Below are 18,885 nucleotides of genomic sequence, written 5' to 3' on the forward strand. Positions count from 1 at the left end.
GTGCCGCGACTGTGGCCAATCACGTGCTTTGTTGTGGTAGCAGCCCACAGCAGCAGGAAGGCGTAGCTTGATGCTCGCTGTACTTTGACACCGCTGACAGTCAGTAGACTTGTGTTTTTCCTCTTCTACACGCTGTCGGCAGCTCGGTGTTGAATCATGGAGCAGGATAATCTGTCCGTGGTGTTGCATGCTCAGGGAGACCTGAGACTGGTAAAAAGCGAACTTGTACTATTCCCACACGATCCTAAACTGCAATCTGTGCAAACTAAACTAACTGCAGGCTTTTGCATTTTATTCAGGAAAAGCGCCCTGTCCCGGAGCCAGGACCTAATGGTATGACATTCATATATGTGTCTCGTAAAGACTATGGACTACTTTGTGGAGCTGCACTTCACAATTTATAGACCACTTCACCAAGCATTTCTAGACATGCAAATGTTTAGAAATGTTAAAAATTTTCTGCATATCATGTAAGGTTTTTTTATTCAGTCAATGAATGTCAAAATGCATCACAGTCGCATTGCTATTCTCTTGAACTCTATTAATTTAACAATAAAAATGTATTTTAAACTGCTGAAAACATATCCTTTGATTTTATGCCTTTGAAATGCACCTGAAAGAGCAACATGTTGGCATGGATTTGATGGCTTTTTTGAGGTTCATTCTGTACATTCTTATGCATTGCAAGTCTACTTCATTGCACTGTAGTCAAAAAATGATATTTCTAACCGTTTTCCTTAGTTAGCAATCAGACTGAATTAGTATTGTGTTTCACTTTATTCATTCAAGTTTGAATGAAAGAACAAATCAGAGTTGTGGGCAGCAATTCAGAAGTCTGGAATAAGGCTTGTCTGTAGTGTCTTTTTATGAAAAGGTAACAAAATGTCTACCTTTTTCCTTGTGTCATGTTTTGCACACAGAGGTCTTGCTCAAGATGCACTCTGTTGGAATCTGTGGATCAGATGTGCACTACTGGCAGCACGGTCGCATTGGGAACTTTGTGCTCAAAAAACCTATGGTGTTGGGACACGAGGCATCCGGGCAGGTGGTGAAGGTGGGATCAGCAGTCAAACATCTTAAAGCAGGTATATGAGTGAGTGGTGTTTGTCTCAAAGCTGTGAAATACCAAAGGCAGTGTCTGCTACTATAATTAAAATATAATGTAAATTATGCTAAAAACAAGTCCACACTGACAGAAATACATGCACAAACTTATCTAGTGCTGTAAACCTGACCTTGTATTTTTCTTAGGTGACAGAGTGGCTATTGAACCAGGTGTGCCCCGCGAGATGGACGAGTTCTTCAAAAACGGACGCTACAACCTGTCTCCTACTATCTTCTTCTGTGCAACGCCACCTGATGATGGAAACTTGTGCCGATACTATACGCACAGTGCCAATTTCTGTTACAAGTACGCAACAGTGCTGGCTTTGCTCCAGAGATTACCTAACAACTTCCTGATTTCTATCTGCAACTTTCTTGCTTAACCTTTGCATATATCCTTTTTCTGTATCTTCTCTCAACTGTCCAGGTTGCCTGATAATGTGACATTTGAGGAGGGAGCTCTGATTGAACCTCTGTCTGTGGGGATCCACGCCTGTCGCAGGGCCGGGGTAACCCTCGGCAGCACTGTGCTCATCTGTGGTGCAGGTAAAAATGAAAACTGTTAAACTCACATAATAAACCCAGTCACCTTTGGTGGGAATATTCCATCACTGAGATGACAAGGGCATTTCAGGGCATGCTGCAGACTTATATAAAATATGTGCTTGTATTGTATTTGAGCAACATGCCTGTGCAAGTAAGGTATCTATCAGTATCAGTGGGTGCTGTCCCAAAGACGAGAATCACACTGACTCAACAAAACTCGAGTGAACTGCTGAACCTTAACGTACCTTGTAACAGACTTAATATTTAACATTTCTTTACACTGGTGAAAACAAGCTAATGTACATTTAAAACATCTGTCTTAAGCAACAGCAAGTGAAAGAGCTGGTCCTTACGAATAAGGGTGAAGTTATACAACACACGAGAATGCTGGACACGCATCGTTATGACATTGGCTGTTTCCTTTATAGCTTAACTTTAGAGTTTTAAGTTAAAAATGTGCAGATATATAGCACAGTCTCTACATGAGCAATCTTTTTTTATTTACTCTCTTCCCACAGGGCCTATTGGGTTGGTCTGTCTGCTTGTGGCCAAGGCAATGGGGGCCTCACAGGTCGTCATCACTGGTAACACACACAGTTTCTAAACATGTATCTCAAGTGAAATGACTAATAGGACAATATATTGTCTGTACAGCCTTTTCTTTTGTCACTAATCCACCATCATCATATTCAGATCTGTTCCCTGAGCGTTTGACTGTGGCCAAAGAGTGTGGTGCTGACTTCCAGCTGACGGTGAAGAGAGGCGATGGACCTCAGCAGCTGGCCAAGAGTGTAGAAGACATGCTGGGAACTCAGCCGCACATCACTATTGAATGCACGGGTGTTGAAAGCTGCATCCAAACTGCCATTTATGTATGTGTCTGTCTGCAGAAAATATGAAGTAGCTGTACACAACAACTACTAGCATACAAACTATAGACAATAGTACTTTTAATCAGGTACTGTGCTTACATCTAATTTTGAGGTACTTTACTTGAGTATTTCCATTCCGTGCAGGAAAATCTTGTACTTTTTACTCCACTACATTTATCTGACAGCTGTAGTTACTAGTTATTTTTCAGATCAAGATTTTAAAATATGTTGCATTGTTATAGATTAAATTACTTAAACTAAATAAAATAGTTCAAATTTGGTCTTCCTCTACCAAGTACATCAGTGTTACTTACACATTAATAATAATATAACATTTTTCTGAAAAAAGTACTTTTTGAATGCAGGACTTGTTTTGCTTTTTTTACTTAAGTATATGATCTAAATACTTTCTCTTCCACTGCCTTTTATTCTTTGGTATTTATGTTTCACAGTGGACCAAGTATCCGTATCTGCAGACTCATAGTAATTCAATGGTATCTGATTTTTTTAAATCAGGCAACACGTTCAGGAGGTGTTGTGGTGCTGGTGGGTCTCGGCTCTGAGATGGCCACTATTCCCCTGATCAATGCTGCTGTAAGAGAAGTGGACATCAGAGGGGTCTTTCGCTACTGCAATACGTAAGAAAATACTTGTCAAGACCACTCATTACCTTGGCTGAGGCTGTACTAATACTAATGTGATTAGTATGTATCACAGAGAGTGAACTCTTTAGAAAAATGTTTCTCTTGCTGTGTTGCAGCTGGCCGATGGCCATAGCCATGTTGGCATCGGGGAAAGTGAACGTGAAGCCCCTGGTGACCCACCGTTTCCCTCTGGAGCAAGCAGTCCAGGCCTTTGAGACCACGCGTCAGGGTCTTGGGATAAAGGTCATGTTAAAGTGTGACCAGAATGACCAGAACCCCTGATCTGACCTGCTGCAGTGAAGCAAAACTGACCAGTTAAACGTGACTCAGCATGAAAGGCAGATAGGGACATTGACCTTAAGAAAGATAACAGAGGTCGTTCAAAGAGAAACACTAATGATAATGTGCTGAAGGACAGCCGACTGCAGTGTAGCCTAGAGGTTAGAGATGCAATAAGCATCAGATGGTACGAGTAAAGTAGTCATTTATTATAATGGTCAAAATTGTTCTGTAACTAATATTTTAATTATTTTATAATTCTAAATAATTTTGTTCAATTTTAAATTTAAGATAATTTTACATATGGCCACTGTGGTGAAAGAAAATCCTTAAATAATAAATTAAAATATCAAAAAAGTCTGTATTTCTTTTTTTTTTTTTTTTTTTTTAATATTTCATTTCAACAGAACCACCTGGTTGCAGGCACTAGAGGGAACCAGAGGCTCAAAGTGAAAACATAACAGAGTGTCTTTGTCACAATTTCATACTACATGCTAATAGTACAATATATTTATCTGCATAGTTTACTTTTTTGCTATTAGTATACAAGAAATCAATTTACAACTTAACCATTTTACACCAACAGGAATATCAAATCAAATCCATTTAAACTTCATTTAAACTTTAATTAACTTACTTATTTTGCAGCTGTGAGCAGTTCCTCTATTTCTTTTGTGCAAAGTGGGACAATATGTATGATCGTACTTTAACAGCAGACTCAAAAATCCAGTGGAGTTAGTCAGCATACTTATTTTTTTCACATTTTCAGTGTGAACGTTCTCAAAACCTGCTTCGATTTAATGCAAAATATGGAATTAGAACAAAATTGGTGTTTTTGTACCAACCCTATACAATTCGTACTTTACTCATTTTCATGGTATACTGTTTTTGTATTGTAAAAATCAATATACATTACAGGAAATGATAAAACACACAGAGGATATCAAGTCTTTAAATTATCACTTACTTAAAAACTAAAGATGAAAATAAAATATTTTTGCAAAGATTTAACACTTTTTTGTTTGTTTTGAGGATCTATTTGGAGCTGTTTTACCTCCTGCAATCAAATGTTTTCCAACTTTCAGCAGCTCCTGTATTTCCTTGTGTGAACACACTTCACCCTAAAAAAATATGTAGTATAGAATAAAGATATATCTAATAACTCCTATCATGAAATAACCTGATAAATGGTTTGAATTCCCATTTAGTTTCAGACATGTGGGTGTTCATTCAAATGTCTGGAAGGAGTCCAATCATGAGAGTAAATTTACACAAGAGGCCAGAGACTTTTATATAACACAAACTTATTTAAGATGCAGCTTACAAGTTGATCCAGTCCAACAAAACCAGCCAGGTTTAGCTCAGATTTTATTATCTTGCCACAATGACATGATACTACTTTACGAGGCATGCACACAGATAATGTTCATATGGTTAAAATTTTACTACAATGCATTGTAAAACCATTACTCAACAGTAAGGCTTTTTCTGTCACAGTGAGTGATTCACAGTTCTCTCTTTCCCTCTTGAGACTGAAAGCCAACATACAGGTGGGAAGATGTTTGCAGTGACTAAACCTGTGTGTGTGTGTGTATGTTTTTTTGTCTTTTTTTTTTTTTTTTTTTTTTACATGAGCACAATACTAGACGAGTTTCTCTTTATGTACAGACATTCTAATACTGCTTATGGCAATGGAACAGCTCGCACAACACAGTTACATTCACAATCCACTCGTAGTATGCATGAGTTTCAGTCAGGAACACTAAAGATGAACATTCAGTAGAGTAGCACGCAAAAGAAACTTCATTTTTCACACGTGTGGCTTTGATATCAAAAGCATAACTGATGCATGTTAATAGTTTTATTGAGTTGCTTGTTGTTTAAAGGTGTGAGTGTTTGTACATGAGATTTTTAGAAAAGACGTCTTTGCCATTCAGAGGTTGAACTTGTGTATTGCCGTAAAATGACGTAAATCAAAAGGATATGGCGTTTCTCCCATAAACCCCTGCTGCAGGCATTGGTTTGATTCACATGTACATTATATCAACTTAGCATATTTAAAACCAACATTTTAAACACTAAACTCATTCCCCTTTTTTGCTGGCAACTTCTGTGATATCCGGCATTTAATTGTGTCTTTGCCATCATCATGGTTTGCATTCAATTCAACAGCATGATTCAATAAATATTTACAACGCAGCTGTGGCTGCTCCCTCCCCCGTCACCTTCGGTCACAATATTAGCAAAATATGTATTTACATGAGAAATAAATAAACAGAGAAGAAAATGAAACTATACAAGAGTATAGTAGAAGATTCATATTGCATTACATGGATATAAAAAAATAAATTGTGATGCATTCACTTGATAAGTCCATCCATACGATGTTACTGAAGTGACACAGAAAAGCACAAACAGGACAAATAAATAACAAACAGTATCCAAACACATTCCGTCTCCTCAGCTGGTCAGATGGGAAAAGCATCTTATGTCAATAGAATGGCCATTGCATGTTAAGCACGGACGATGAAGAGATGATGAAGAATGGAAGTCATCAGCTCAAAGAAAAAAAAAAAAAAAACGTTAAATGAATCATCAGGGAGAAGCGCTCCCTCCCCCGGTCACTGGTCAGCTTGGTTTGCCCCCGAAAGATGACCAATCACCGTTGACAGCCTGTCCTGTGGAACGATCCCTGCCATCATTTATATGTACATAGGAGTCTCCTGTCCTGTTAGAAGTCTGAACATGGCTGCCGGCATGGTCTTCATGTGAATCTGGCAGTGAAAGAAAAACAAAACAGCACAATCTCAATAAAATGGACAAACATTTATTTGAATTAAAACTGAAGAATCATGCTGCAGAGGATTGTACAGTATATGTGAGTGAGTATGTCTGCTTATGTGCATGTATGTTATGTCTTTGAAGCAGAAAAGCAAAGGGCCCAATATTGAGCCTTGTGGTACGCTGCCAACAATGAGACCCTAGAAGTATAGATTCTGAAATCCAAAGCAGAAATTGTGGAGGTTCCTTCCACTTTAACAAAAAAATGTAACTTTAAACCTAAAAACTTTCAACACCATTTATTCTGTGTCCAAAATTGTTCACTATTCACTATAAATTACACAATACACTGTATCTTCTGTTTTGTAGTGTTGTCTGAATCACGGGCGTAGATTTGGGTACGGACAGTACAGACATGTCCCGACAAGACAAGGTGTTGCTGAATCGTCTCCACCAATATCTTCATTGATCTCAAAACGATACTGTTATTTCAACTTCACATCATGTTAACAGTAAGAGTGTTTTCTGTGAAAAGTGCATGATGATGATAAAAAACGAAAGAGCGGGATATGGGGGATACCCGACTTGATGATCTAGCAACCCTCAACTTCAGTATATTTTAAATATTATTTTTAGTCTGAGATTCACATCAAGAAGATAAAAATGTAAAATATCTCAAAAAAAATCAGAGAACAATTCTTGCCTGTTTCAGACAAGTTGCATCAGCAAATACATATTTAATAAAGTTTTTTTGCAGAGACAGGCTTTAATGTGTGTTAAGGAACTGCAGATCTCATAAATATAAAAATAAATAAGAGACTAAGAAGAGAATAAGCTTTGCACATACACAACTGTTGCCCTTGGTCTGAATAGTCAGAACTATTTTACCCTATAGCTAACTCAAAATATCCGACAATCCAACACAATCAGTGGTCACTAACCAGGATATCTACCATCATCCAAAGCACAGGCAGTAAGGAAAGGTACATTTAGATGCAACTGGAAGGCAGGATGACTTGAATAGTGTTCAAGATTAGTTTTTGATTTTGCCCTTTGCTTCTGATTGTACAGTCTTCTACATAGCGCTCCTTCTGTAGTGAGTAGTGAATGGATGATTTCAAACACAGCCTTGACTCTTGTGCTCCACACAAACAACTTGTCAAGTCTTTCCATTCAACCATTCAATTAGTTGTAGCCATGCTTCCATGACAACAGACTCTTGCATTTGAAATTGTTCAAATAGTAAATAGTAAAAATTAGGGAATTGGCAACCAACACATTTCTGTTTATCGATCACAGATATTTGCTTTGCTTTGTCCTCTTTCTGTGCATATATGTGTGTGTGTGTGTGTGTGTGTGTGTGTGTGCGTGCGCATCTGTTTAACCTCGCCAACAGAGTTTGACAGAGCCTGAACAATCTTCTCATGTGCTGTGGCTACCACACTCTGCCCGTTGATCTCTATGATCCTGTGGCCCACACGAACTCCTCCTCGCTCAGCGATGCCTCCTCGCATCAGACTGCATATCTGAATGGTAAAACACACACACACACACACACAAAACAAGAACACCATCATGTTAGGAGGTAGCATCTAAAGCTGGAAGAGATAGTTTAGACTTTAAAGACAATGATAATCTGATAGCACATTAAATCCTTGCTTAAGATAATGGGATTTCTTAGGAGGGATTGTATTGGATGTATAAATATTGCCCGACTCAAAATAGCAGTTAATCAGAACATTGCAACTGACGCAGTGTTTCTTTAGTGAATCCAATACAGTGAAAAAAAAAAAAAATACCATAAATATACCAAACCACACATAACAGTGAACATGCAATATGCTCATGCTCACAGAAAGAAACGTATTTATACTTACAATGCCGTTCTGTACACTGAAGCCCAGCTGATATTTAAGATCAGGTCTCTTGATGAGGACTGTGGTAACAGGAGGGCAGCTTACTATGTTCATTTTCACCTGGACCTGATTCTTTAAGCCCTTTAACACACACAGAAATATATTTTAAAACAATGATTTATTAGAGTTTATTTTGTGCCACAGTCTTGTGTCTTCGTACCTTGATGATTCCCTGACAGGTGGCGAGCGGCAGCCCCACTAGGCTGGTGTTGTTGATGGACATGATCTGGTCTCCGATGCTGAGCTTGCCAGAGCGTGCCGCTGGCCCGCCATTCATCATGTTGGCTAAGATAACTGTGGGCAGGATGGAGCCCCAGCCAGACTCCACAATCACCACACCCAGGATCTCCCCTTTACTCTTCTCCAGCTGCAGCTGTGGAGGCAGAGAGGGAAGAGGGGACAGTTTGTTTTATTAAGGTATTTTTAACTTTCATCCTTCACAGGAACTGACCTACCACGATTAAAACAATGTGACTGCAGCACACTGATTAACTAGCTAATGTTACAATACTGATGTGTCTTCATCAGAGTTTTATTTCTTGACTGATGAAGACACAAAATGTCAGTTTGCACTATTAAAAATCAATCAGTGTGCTCCGGTCTTTTCTTCTCTCTAATATTTACTCTATTTGATGTGAGAAGCAGCTGATTCAGCTACAAACTGCTGGAAGATGCGTAACTCCTTTTCATTTAAAACAATATAATTCCTTATTGATACCTGCTGGAAATTCACTTTTTGCTTTTTTGGAAATTCAGAGAGAGAGAGGGCTTTGTTTATGTTACAGTTTTGTATACCGTGAGACAATATGAAATTGTTAACTGTCAAAGATTTTCAAGTATTTTTGGAGGCCTTTTTTGCCTTTGTTATATAGTAGAGACATGACAAGATCTCTGATCTTTTGCAGGCAAAGCAGCAAATCAACATTCAGTGCTGCTTTATAGCAACTGCGGATTTGCAGTATTTTTGCATCAACGTGAAGAACTACTTTGATCTCACAATTCAATGGATTATCCAAAAACAGACAAAACCATCTGGTTATTTAATCTACAAATGGTTTTTATATTGAATTTCTAGAAAATTTATTATGTTATGATATACATGCAGTTAACTACTGCGCTTTGCTTTTCATTACAGGAAATAAATATCAAACACATCACTGTGTACTATATGAAAAAGTAGGCTTGTCCCCACTAGCGACAACAAGAGAACTACATTCTATCATTTTTATTTAGAAATGTCTCCTGCAAAAGGTGCCTCAGTATATCACAAATTTAAAACCACTGCTCACCAGGCCCTACAGTGCTTACCAATCAGGTAAATTGCTCTAAAAAAGCAGCTGTGTGGTGATGCCTGTGCAGCCTCTCTGCTCATTCTGCAGAAGCTGTTTCATGGTTTATAATTCTCAAAAAGCCTGTAGTAATGCTTTCAGGGCATAGTGTTAGCTAAATAGGAAATGCTGCAGCAAAAAAAAAAAGCTAGAGTTGACATGCTCTGAGTGGATTTTACTATACCATCTGCCTCTTAAGCTGTCTAATTAGTTAGCTACTGTATACTTGTGTGTTTCTCTAATGGCCCTGCAGCATGAGTGTCATTTCTGCCACACATGTAGAGTCTCACACACTGTTTCTGTCTCAGCTTTTCATGAACTGAAACAAGCATGTGCAGGAAAAAAAAGACAACTTCGAAATTGTAAGGCACTTTGCACACATTGCATCGACCGACCTCTTTGCAGTTTTCAGAGTTGGAGAAGTGAATGAGGTCATCGTTGTACATCTCCTGGGTGTTGATGATGTCACTGTACTCCTTTTGGCTCAGGTCCTCTGGGTTAATGCCATTGGCTCTCAGGAACTCCTGGTAAGCCACACTGAATGCCTGGCCAATGGACTGAGCGATAAGCTGGGCCTGCAGACAAACATGACATAATGTGTGTTTGTGATCTTGTGTTGTTAGTTTTACAGGAGCTGATCTTCACTGAGATGCATATAAATAACAATAGAGTAGAGGAGAGCAGCCGGTGGCATCAAACAATAGCCGCGCAGAGGCAGCCAAGAATATGTTAAGACATAATATAAACTGATTTTCACTGTCAAGAGCTATTTGTTCCCATTGAGAGAGTAAAGTACAATAGAGAAGAAAAACACAAGCACTGTGCAACTCCCTGCTCTAATTTCAATAAGCAGAAGTGGAGGTTAATGAAGAAAACAGGCAGAAAAACAAAAGCCACACTAAAGTTAATCATCTGTGTTTATGATAGATGATATTTAATTTACAGCTTATCAAATGTCAACCAGGAGTGACACAAGTACACAGCCTCAGCACTTATGACCAGATGTACTCCAGGGAGAGCTTCTGCAGTTGCCAGGGGGGACATGAACAGATTGTGGAGTAACTCAGGTTATTTTAAAAATAAATTATGATTTGGTGAAAAAAAAGGAAAACAAACAGAAATAGGATTAAAATTTGGAGTGCATCTGATCATTAGTATATATATTGTCACAATAACTTATAAATTACCAACTATGATAGGTTGAAGGGACAAGACACACCTCCACTGACCTGAGTCAGCTTGAAAACAACAGTCAAAGAAGATCTCTAAATATAATGGATGTCTAGCTTCAGCCACTCCGAGTGGTGCTCTTACAAATGCAAACTTGACCAAACCAACTGAAAAAAAAGAGACTAAATCTAAACATTCACGTTATCAGGATCACTATGTTTTGTATAATCGTGTCGACTTCTATTGATTAATAGTCTTAAAAACATCCAGGTTAAAATCAGCACTAACGAGTTGATGAAGGGGTACTGGAGCCTGTCTGACAGGGCTGTGGACACCACTGCTTTAAAGCATCCTCCACTCTGACATCGAATCACACCAATGTACCAAACAGACATTTACTGCTAAGTAAAAGTTGGAATAAATTGAAATGAGTAAAACGTGATGTGAAAAATTCAATTTGAAGACATGTCTTGGCTGTGAGATAAAGTAAATCAAGAGAATGAGAGTCCATCATTTTTCTAGCCGTGTCTTCCCAATTGTCAGATTTAATTGAATGCCATTCTTTAATATAAATCTCTTGCAGAACTGCTGACATTAATGGCAAAAACTCCAAAAACCAATACACTATGAAGTAATTTTTCAGAACAATATAAAAGTCAAAAGTATACAAGCACTGACTGCAGACAGCAAGTGAAGCTACAATAACAGAAACAGTTTATAAGTTGATGGATGAGTAGCTGAATGGTTCTATTATAACTCTGGCTGGCCTTTAAAACCTGGCAGCAAAATTAGACGAACAGAGGACAGATTGGAGTCCAGCCTTTATACTGACTGGCACAGACATAGAGTTGCTGGCTGTTCTATGGAATATTGTTCATGTTGCCAAGTCTTGCTGAATCTGTTTCAACAAGACAAGCAGCAGCTCTGTGGGGAAAAAATCTTAAAAAAAAAAAAAAAAAAGATCAAAAATGACCGGCTAATTTACATCATTTCACATCAGTGTGTTGCTCTAATTGTTTATTAAAGTCACATAACAACATTGTTTAGAATTTCTCCACATCTCCAACATTGAAACAAAAATCAAGTAAATAAAAAAACATATTCGATGTAAATGAAGGAAAAACTATAATATTAGTGATAACTGGTGAACGAGGAAAACATCTGTCAATCAAATAACACTGTCACATTTATAATGGCTTTCTTGTCTCTTACTATCAGAGGATTCATCAGAACGATGTGATACTAATGTGTTAAACACATGAATCCCAATTTAAGCCCCACTTACATCCTCAGACTCAAAGACATGGCATATCATCTTGTACTGCTTCTTCGCCTCAGGTGCCCCGGGCGTAGTTTCGATGCAGTCCTGGGAGGCCGTGCGCGGCATCCGGCGTCTTGCCATCAGGACGACAATGTTCCCAATGTCAGCGATGTAGGATATGGTACGGAGCGCGTTGTCCATCATCGTTTCCTGTAGGGATACCAACCATCATCACATACAGTATTCATGAAAAATCTATCATTAAACAGAATTTGAATGATCATATTGCAATGAAGACAATCGTCTCCCTTAACTGTAACTCAGGGCATCAAGATCTTGCATGATGATATCATTGTTTGGCACTTTTTGGAAGTTGTTCCAGAGACACTGGATAATTAAATTATTAAATGTCTTTGTATTGATTTTTCACTACATTTCTTCATATTGCAGTAATTATGAAATATTATTAACTATCTACGTGACAGACTTATTGACATCATTGTCACAGTCTGTCCATTTCTTGGTCAGCTTCAAATTCACACATTTTACCACCCTGATAGAAATGATAGAAATGTGTTATGGTTGATTTTGCCTTTGATGTACAAATATATGAACAAGAGGAATTTAAAATTCAATACAAAACACTTTCTTTTGTTTGAAATTACAGCATCACTATTACACATTTTAACTTACACAATGACGTAATAATACATATTTAAGCACACTGAGCTTTGTATTTGTGTTTCTCTGATACTACTTGAGCTTTAAATCTTTGCAAAATATTTTGTAACTATTACTGGTCGTATCCTGGCTCTGACAACAGGGTCTTTCCTTCGGTAATAATTTAGAATGGAAGTTATTGTGTGCAGAAGATTTGTTTCCTGTCTATGTCAACACTGCATGATCATTGTAGAGTGTAGTGTGAGACAAAAGTATTCTTGATAGAAAGCATGCAAGCCTACTTTTGATTGAATTCAGTCTAATGTGATTATAGTCCAATAACTCCCCAGTAAATTAGATCTTGAGTACACGTTCCTCTGAAAATAATGAATAGGTGCACATAAAACACAAAAGGGGTTTCAATATCACAGTGTTTGTGCTGATGAAACAAAGTCATTTAAATGCTGTTATCATGTTTGTTCACTCAGCCTAATAATTGTCTTGTGTCATAATGTAGACTTTAAGAAGCACTGTCTCTGAACAGCAGATTGAGAGTGTATTTGTCCAAGTTTTAATATAATATATTAAGTACATTTTAATTTTATTTCAGTTAAAGGTAGAGTCAGTCATTCTTGAGAAAGATTATTGATATTTGAACCCAACACCCAAACAAATACACCCCTCCTTTAATGCTCCTCCAGAAGCTCTGCCAACCAAAGTCATGAACACATATTTCCAAGGCAATGACCAAAAGAGAAATATGGTGGAACTCAGAGCGATGCACCAGCTGTAGAGCCACATCTGTTCCTCTCACACTTTTTCACAAGCGGGAAAAAAAAAATTGTTTCTTGTGAGCATAACAGTTCATCCACACACTCCGCCTCTCTGCAGCCTCCCCACTTCTCACTCTGACCAGTGTTCAGCGTCTCTGTCCACAGAAGCAGCTGTCTGTCAGCTGCCTGACAAACTGCCTTCACCAGGCTGACTGACAGCAGAAATTTACTGAGCCAAAGTAGTTTACATGTTAGGTCCAAGGTAAGAAATCAACACTGTTTGTATTTATTGATTCATTGGTACGGTTAATAAGTTCAAAACACATATATAAAATTTATATTATTTTTATCCATTTATAAAATGGAAGCATATCTGTTCCGTGAGAAAACGCTTTCTATGTGAATTGGCCATGACTTCTCTCTCTCTCCAGTTCACCAGCCCTCCCCCACCATTCAGCAGGTGCTGGAGATGGGAGACTGTCATGTCCTTTCACATGACAGTCTTGAGCACAAATGCTCCCTGCTGATTGGCTGGAATAGTGTTGTGTGGCTTGGTCCGAGCCACTTTGTTTGTTTCCCATTTACAGAGCCAGTGCTGTGTATGAACACTGGATTATTTTTCACCACACGCACAGAACGGACAGCTAGCGGATCATGAGGCGATATTTGCTGAATTTGACAGTGTGTTGAACAATCTTTCTCCAGAATCATTGACTCTACCTACCTTAATACATCACTTAACTAATTGTTTTGTGTCTGGTGGTTTTATTACATTAGCCTAATTAGTGTTGTTGTTGTTCCAGCCCACCTTTGGAGTTGTTCTTATTATGAATCAATGTCAGAAACCCCATGCAAGCCGCGTCAAGCCTTTTAATTGCAGAATGAGGGCTTTTCACTCCGAGTCTCTCTCTCAAGAGTGCCAGGAGCAGTGGCAACCAGATGGAAAAGGGAGGAAGATAGACACTGCATTGCAGCATGTCAGTTTCTGCCAGGCGGCTGCCCACACACACACACACACACACTTACATTCAGACAGCCAGACAGCAGCTCTAACTGAAATACTGCAAATGAATCATCTATCACATATACATTTAAATGTTCTGTGACCATGATCCCAAAAACTGCAAAGCTCTGAGAAACGTTTCTACTTCTACCAAAGATCCCACCTGCTGTGAGGATGTGTGCTGCTGCTTCACACAGCTGCTTGCTGTAAAGCTAAAAAGTAGGAAAACTTTGGCAAAGCTTTTGCAGAAGTGGGGAGAAACTTTGAGAATAACTTGAATAAAAGGAAATCCGACAGATTAATGTTCTTTTTCATTCATGAGGATCTTAATTTTAACTTTTGACTGAGCCTGTCTGCTAAAATCATTGAGGAAAACAAAACATTACAGTATGTAGCCTATAAAGTAACTGCTAAAGCCTTTTAACAAATGACTAATTGTGCACAGGTGCGACCATAATTGGGATATTCAAACTAATATTCAACTGGGAAGAAATACCCTTATACTAAAAACTATAATAGCAGATTGTGCTGCAGTCAAACAGCTGGTACATTACATGCTCTCTGAGTCACCCTCCATGCACAGATGTTCATGCAGCAATTTTTGGCTTTGCAAAGTCAACTCTTATCCTCAGTCGAAGGGAGCTCTGACAGAGTCATGAGATTAAACAAATAAATAAATAACGACCAGCGGTGGGGTTTCGTAAGAATCTGTTTGTGTCTACAGTTAAGATGCAGTTGTGAGAGCTGTGACACAACACCACTCATTTTGTGTACTCTGTATAGCTCAGTGGCAGCTTTCAAACAGCTCTTATTCTCACAGGTGAGGTAACACACTATGGATAAAAACATGTAGCATGTGTGCTCGCCTGTACTCACCTGTGAGTCTGCGTTGAGGACTTTGATCCTCTGGGTGGAGATGAACAGATCAACCTCGGTGAGGGTTTGAGCATCTCCATCTGCGCTCTGCAGGAAGATACAAACAGAAGAATTGGTCACATCATCAAGATCTTTAAACCAAACTTGAGTGTTCTGATTCACAACTGCCTGAATGGTGCCTGTGTTCAATGCAGGCAAATCACACTGTAGATATCCAAAATGAAAACAGGCATGCAAGTACCGTTTAGAGTCCAGCTGGCTAGGGAAATGCTAGTTAGATGGACAGGTTGTTGAGTCTAAAAGGTGAGGTGGAAAAGGCGAAAAAAAGAAAGTGTCTGGCAGTGGTGTTAGTTTACATCAACTGTCCTGGCACGAGGATGGCGAGCTGGCATGGAAACAAGAAACAGCTTAACACTAAACCCTCACCAGCTGGCTGTTACGCCAGTGAGCGCGATGCAGTTTCAGCACAGAACAAGCCTGCACACATTTCCACAGACTAATAAAATTATATTTTATTTATCTTAATTAAAATTGGCTGATGCATTTAATTTAATGAAGAAATAGTGATAAAATATAAAGTATAGTAGTAAAATACAGTTGTAATTAAATATTGCATGCACTGATGTGAATTTATTCATAAATTCATTTATTTGAAGGCTTGTAGCATTCATTAGTACTTAAAGTTTTATTACTGCAAAGTGTCTGAAGATGCAGGGAGTTAAGGAAAGTAATCCATGCAGTTCCATTCCAGCAGTTAATTTGTGATTAGGTGTTGTAATTTATTTTTGGGTTTATCTGCTTTGTCTGTTTCTAATTCGGAAGTACAAGTTTCCCACAATGCCTTTTGCCTGCCCCCGGAGAGCAGGTGTGAACTTGTAGTTTTCAATCACAGCTTAGTATACGGGCCACAGTTTGTGAACTCTAGGGAAATATAAAACCATCAACAACAAAATGCGTCCAGAAGCTGAGATTGTTTACAGATGATCCCTCTCTCCACTGCATCTCAGCTTCACCAGAGTGTAAAGCAAGAGCAGCAAGATGCGTACAGAGAACTAGAATTATGTTCTGTATTAGCCGAGAAACACTGCATTAATCACACAGAGATCAAACATGCACTGAATCACAATCTACCAAATACATAATTTAACTTACTTGAGGCTAACAGCAATGTACAGCAAGTACAAAATGTGAAAACGTTGTTTTTGAAAAATTGTATTTTCACACACACAAAGTAGAGTTGCAGCTGATGACATAAACCTTAGCTGTATAAAAGGATGTATTTGCCCTTGAGCTAAAAGGCTGTTATAATCCATCTATTGTGTTGTCAGCAAAACCCAAACTGATTTTTTCTATTTCTGTAATTATTTCCAGTTATCCTGGTACATGCATGTTGTGAGGAAACTGTGTTAACTGGTTGGTAGGCATGACTGGTTGGCATTTTTACTGGCTCTATCACTAAATCCTACAAAACTTGTTTACATAACTTTTATAACATAACTTGTTTCGTGCATTACCTGCATGTACTTTGTACTTGCAAGGTGTAAATATATATTTCTGATCTCAATAACAATTACACAATGTTTGGCCTCAGTGGTTCCACAGTCTTGTGCCTTACAGCACAACTTCAGAATCAGTATAAAAAGTAATTAATCAGTTTTCCCCAAAATAATTTTAACAGTTTTGCTAATACTGAAATGAGTGTAAACAATAAGACAGACCTATTAGTTTAGATAGTTATTTGAAGTTTTGAAAAAAAAATCTGTCACATTTGGGCTTTTGAAACAATCTCACTGCCAACATGTTTGTCTTAGTTCTGGCAAACCTGACAAAGGATTTCTCCAACTAAATTAATGATCAAGACAAATGTGCGAGACACAGATGGGAGGGGATACACAGAAACAGACACACACAAATGAAATGAAAAAGAAAAGGTGAGAGTGGAAGGAAAGTGGCCAAAGGGTCTTCCTTTCGCTCTGTTTATTACACACCGCCTTTTTCTTGATTTTGGCAGCCTTCTGTACCCTCTGGCAGGCAGGCAGGCGGGCGGGCAGGCGTTGGGACGGGACAAGGTCGGCGGATACGGGAGCACAAAAAACAGGAGGAAGAGGAGGAGGAAATAAAGAAGGTAAATAAAAGAAGGTAAGACAGTAAAAGCCCCAAACCAAACGGCAGGTGTGATATCGCTGCTCTCAGAAAGGTAGAGAGAGACAGAGAAAGAAAGAGAGAGAGCAGGAGTGTGTGTGTGACTGTATATATGCATGTGTGTGTGTGTGTGTTTGTGGAGGTAGCGTTCGCACAGCCGTGTTGGTTATCAGATACAAATCAAAACAGCAATTACAGAGGGTAATAATTGCTTTTTCTTTCTTAAACAAATCAAAAAGCATGCAAACATAAATTGACACTGTTCCTGCATTCTTGACATCTATATAAAACTGAATTAGGAAGGGCTGGTTTGGGTTTTTTTTTTTTTGTATGTTGTTTATTTCTCATTATCATTATCTTTTGAAGTGTCACTTCTGTGGTCAGAACATTCACCAGTAGGAAGACAAACAGAAAGGCTCCCATCTCTAAACACATTACAGCCAATTAAAACATTCACTGCAGACTGTCATGTTGGGCGGCTGGTACCACCTTACCACGGTCAGGTCACAGTCTATTACCAGGAAATACACGCTGGAAAACAATCAACAACACTCACAGAGGCAGGGGAGTGGATAAAGCCCAGAGCAAGGATTTATAGTGTGCACTTGGGGTTTGTTCTCTGGGCTGCATCAAACGAATAAATAAATAAAAATAAAAATACAAGGTCGAGTCACCATGTTGGGAATTAAACAGCTTAGATAAACATGGAAGCAGTTTTGCAGAGCTAATGTGTTTGATTAGTTCTTCAGTAATTCTGGCCTTAATGTTGGTGCTACAGTTGTTGAACTTTCATTGATATTCTTTTGGAGTAAACTCTTTAACACTTATGTAATCTTTAAAATCAACACTTCTGTGTAAGGTTCAAGCTGAGCTACTGACCCTCTCTGCATCTGCCATCGACCAGAGGAAATTATCTTGACCCTCATCACATCTCAGTATGAGACTGGATGTTTGCCTGAGCCACTGCGGCCACTAAAACAGTATTAGCACTAAAAAAAAAAAAGAGTTGAGAAAATAGCCCAAAGGGAAGAGTCTTTTTCAGGTTTTCATTTTGCAAAGTTTCCTCCTCTGTGATCAGCTCTCACGCAAGACAGACATCTGAGGCTTCTACCACTCTGCTGAGGAGGAGCTGAGCAGGGAGATAGACAGCAGAAAAGAGTGAGTGGGGGGGGATGAAGCTGCATAAATATTACATCAAACAGAGTGAACATCATGCCAAAAAAGATCTGCATAAATAACCTATACAAGGCTTGCTACAGTTTACCTGGCATACTTCTTTTTGCTCAGTTCAACACGACAGGATCTAAGTGTGTTTCTAAGCGTGTGCGTACAATGTGTGTGCGTGTTCGGGTTGATCGGGAGCAAATGTACAAACATGACTTCACTGTACCGCGTGTGGGCTCGGCTTTGTGTGCAGTCGGCTGTGTCCATTTCAATGTCAAAGATTAAATGTCAGTTGCTGTACAGCTATTCATTTATGCACAAGGAACAAATCAAGGAGATAATGGACGACATCTTGCTCAATGGACC

At 38.7% G+C, this 18,885-nt stretch overlaps 2 protein-coding genes across 3 annotated transcripts in view; one reads left to right on the top strand and one right to left on the bottom strand.

The window, feature by feature from the left end:
• Positions 1 to 46: 46 nt before the first annotated feature.
• sord (sorbitol dehydrogenase) lies at positions 47 to 4,456 on the top strand. Its single transcript, XM_067587872.1, has 9 exons — positions 47 to 210; positions 300 to 333; positions 921 to 1,085; positions 1,252 to 1,411; positions 1,532 to 1,650; positions 2,169 to 2,234; positions 2,344 to 2,522; positions 3,039 to 3,160; positions 3,283 to 4,456. Exons 1-9 carry the CDS (start codon positions 157 to 159, stop codon positions 3,446 to 3,448), a joined length of 1,065 nt encoding a protein of 354 aa, XP_067443973.1. The 5' UTR covers positions 47 to 156; the 3' UTR covers positions 3,449 to 4,456.
• Positions 4,457 to 4,796: 340 nt separating this feature from the next.
• The window catches only part of apba2b (amyloid beta (A4) precursor protein-binding, family A, member 2b), a 71,314-nt gene continuing 57,225 nt past the window's right edge, over positions 4,797 to 18,885 (bottom strand). Inside the window, exons 8-15 of one of the 2 annotated variants that reach the window (XM_067587852.1) lie at positions 17,202 to 17,237; positions 15,214 to 15,300; positions 11,926 to 12,111; positions 9,866 to 10,045; positions 8,303 to 8,515; positions 8,104 to 8,223; positions 7,612 to 7,752; positions 4,797 to 6,219 (exon numbers count right to left, since the gene is read on the bottom strand). In XM_067587852.1, the coding sequence (XP_067443953.1) occupies positions 6,148 to 6,219; positions 7,612 to 7,752; positions 8,104 to 8,223; positions 8,303 to 8,515; positions 9,866 to 10,045; positions 11,926 to 12,111; positions 15,214 to 15,300; positions 17,202 to 17,237 (1,035 nt within the window). In that variant the 3' untranslated portion in view covers positions 4,797 to 6,147. The remainder of the gene's footprint in view (positions 6,220 to 7,611; positions 7,753 to 8,103; positions 8,224 to 8,302; positions 8,516 to 9,865; positions 10,046 to 11,925; positions 12,112 to 15,213; positions 15,301 to 17,201; positions 17,238 to 18,885) is intronic. The other variant, XM_067587860.1, reaches the window with a different exon arrangement.

This window comes from Thunnus thynnus, chromosome 1, assembly GCF_963924715.1.
Source record: "Thunnus thynnus chromosome 1, fThuThy2.1, whole genome shotgun sequence".
Taxonomy (NCBI): Eukaryota; Metazoa; Chordata; class Actinopteri; order Scombriformes; family Scombridae; genus Thunnus; species Thunnus thynnus.

Bases quoted from the DNA above. Each gene is read 5' to 3' on its own strand.
- sord (XM_067587872.1), top strand. From the start codon at position 157: ATGGAGCAGGATAATCTGTCCGTGGTGTTGCATGCTCAGGGAGACCTG. The intron at 334-920 runs GTATGACATTCA...TTTTGCACACAG, and splicing joins CCCGGAGCCAGGACCTAATG to AGGTCTTGCTCAAGATGCAC. The intron at 2,235-2,343 runs GTAACACACACA...CATCATATTCAG, and splicing joins CTCACAGGTCGTCATCACTG to ATCTGTTCCCTGAGCGTTTG.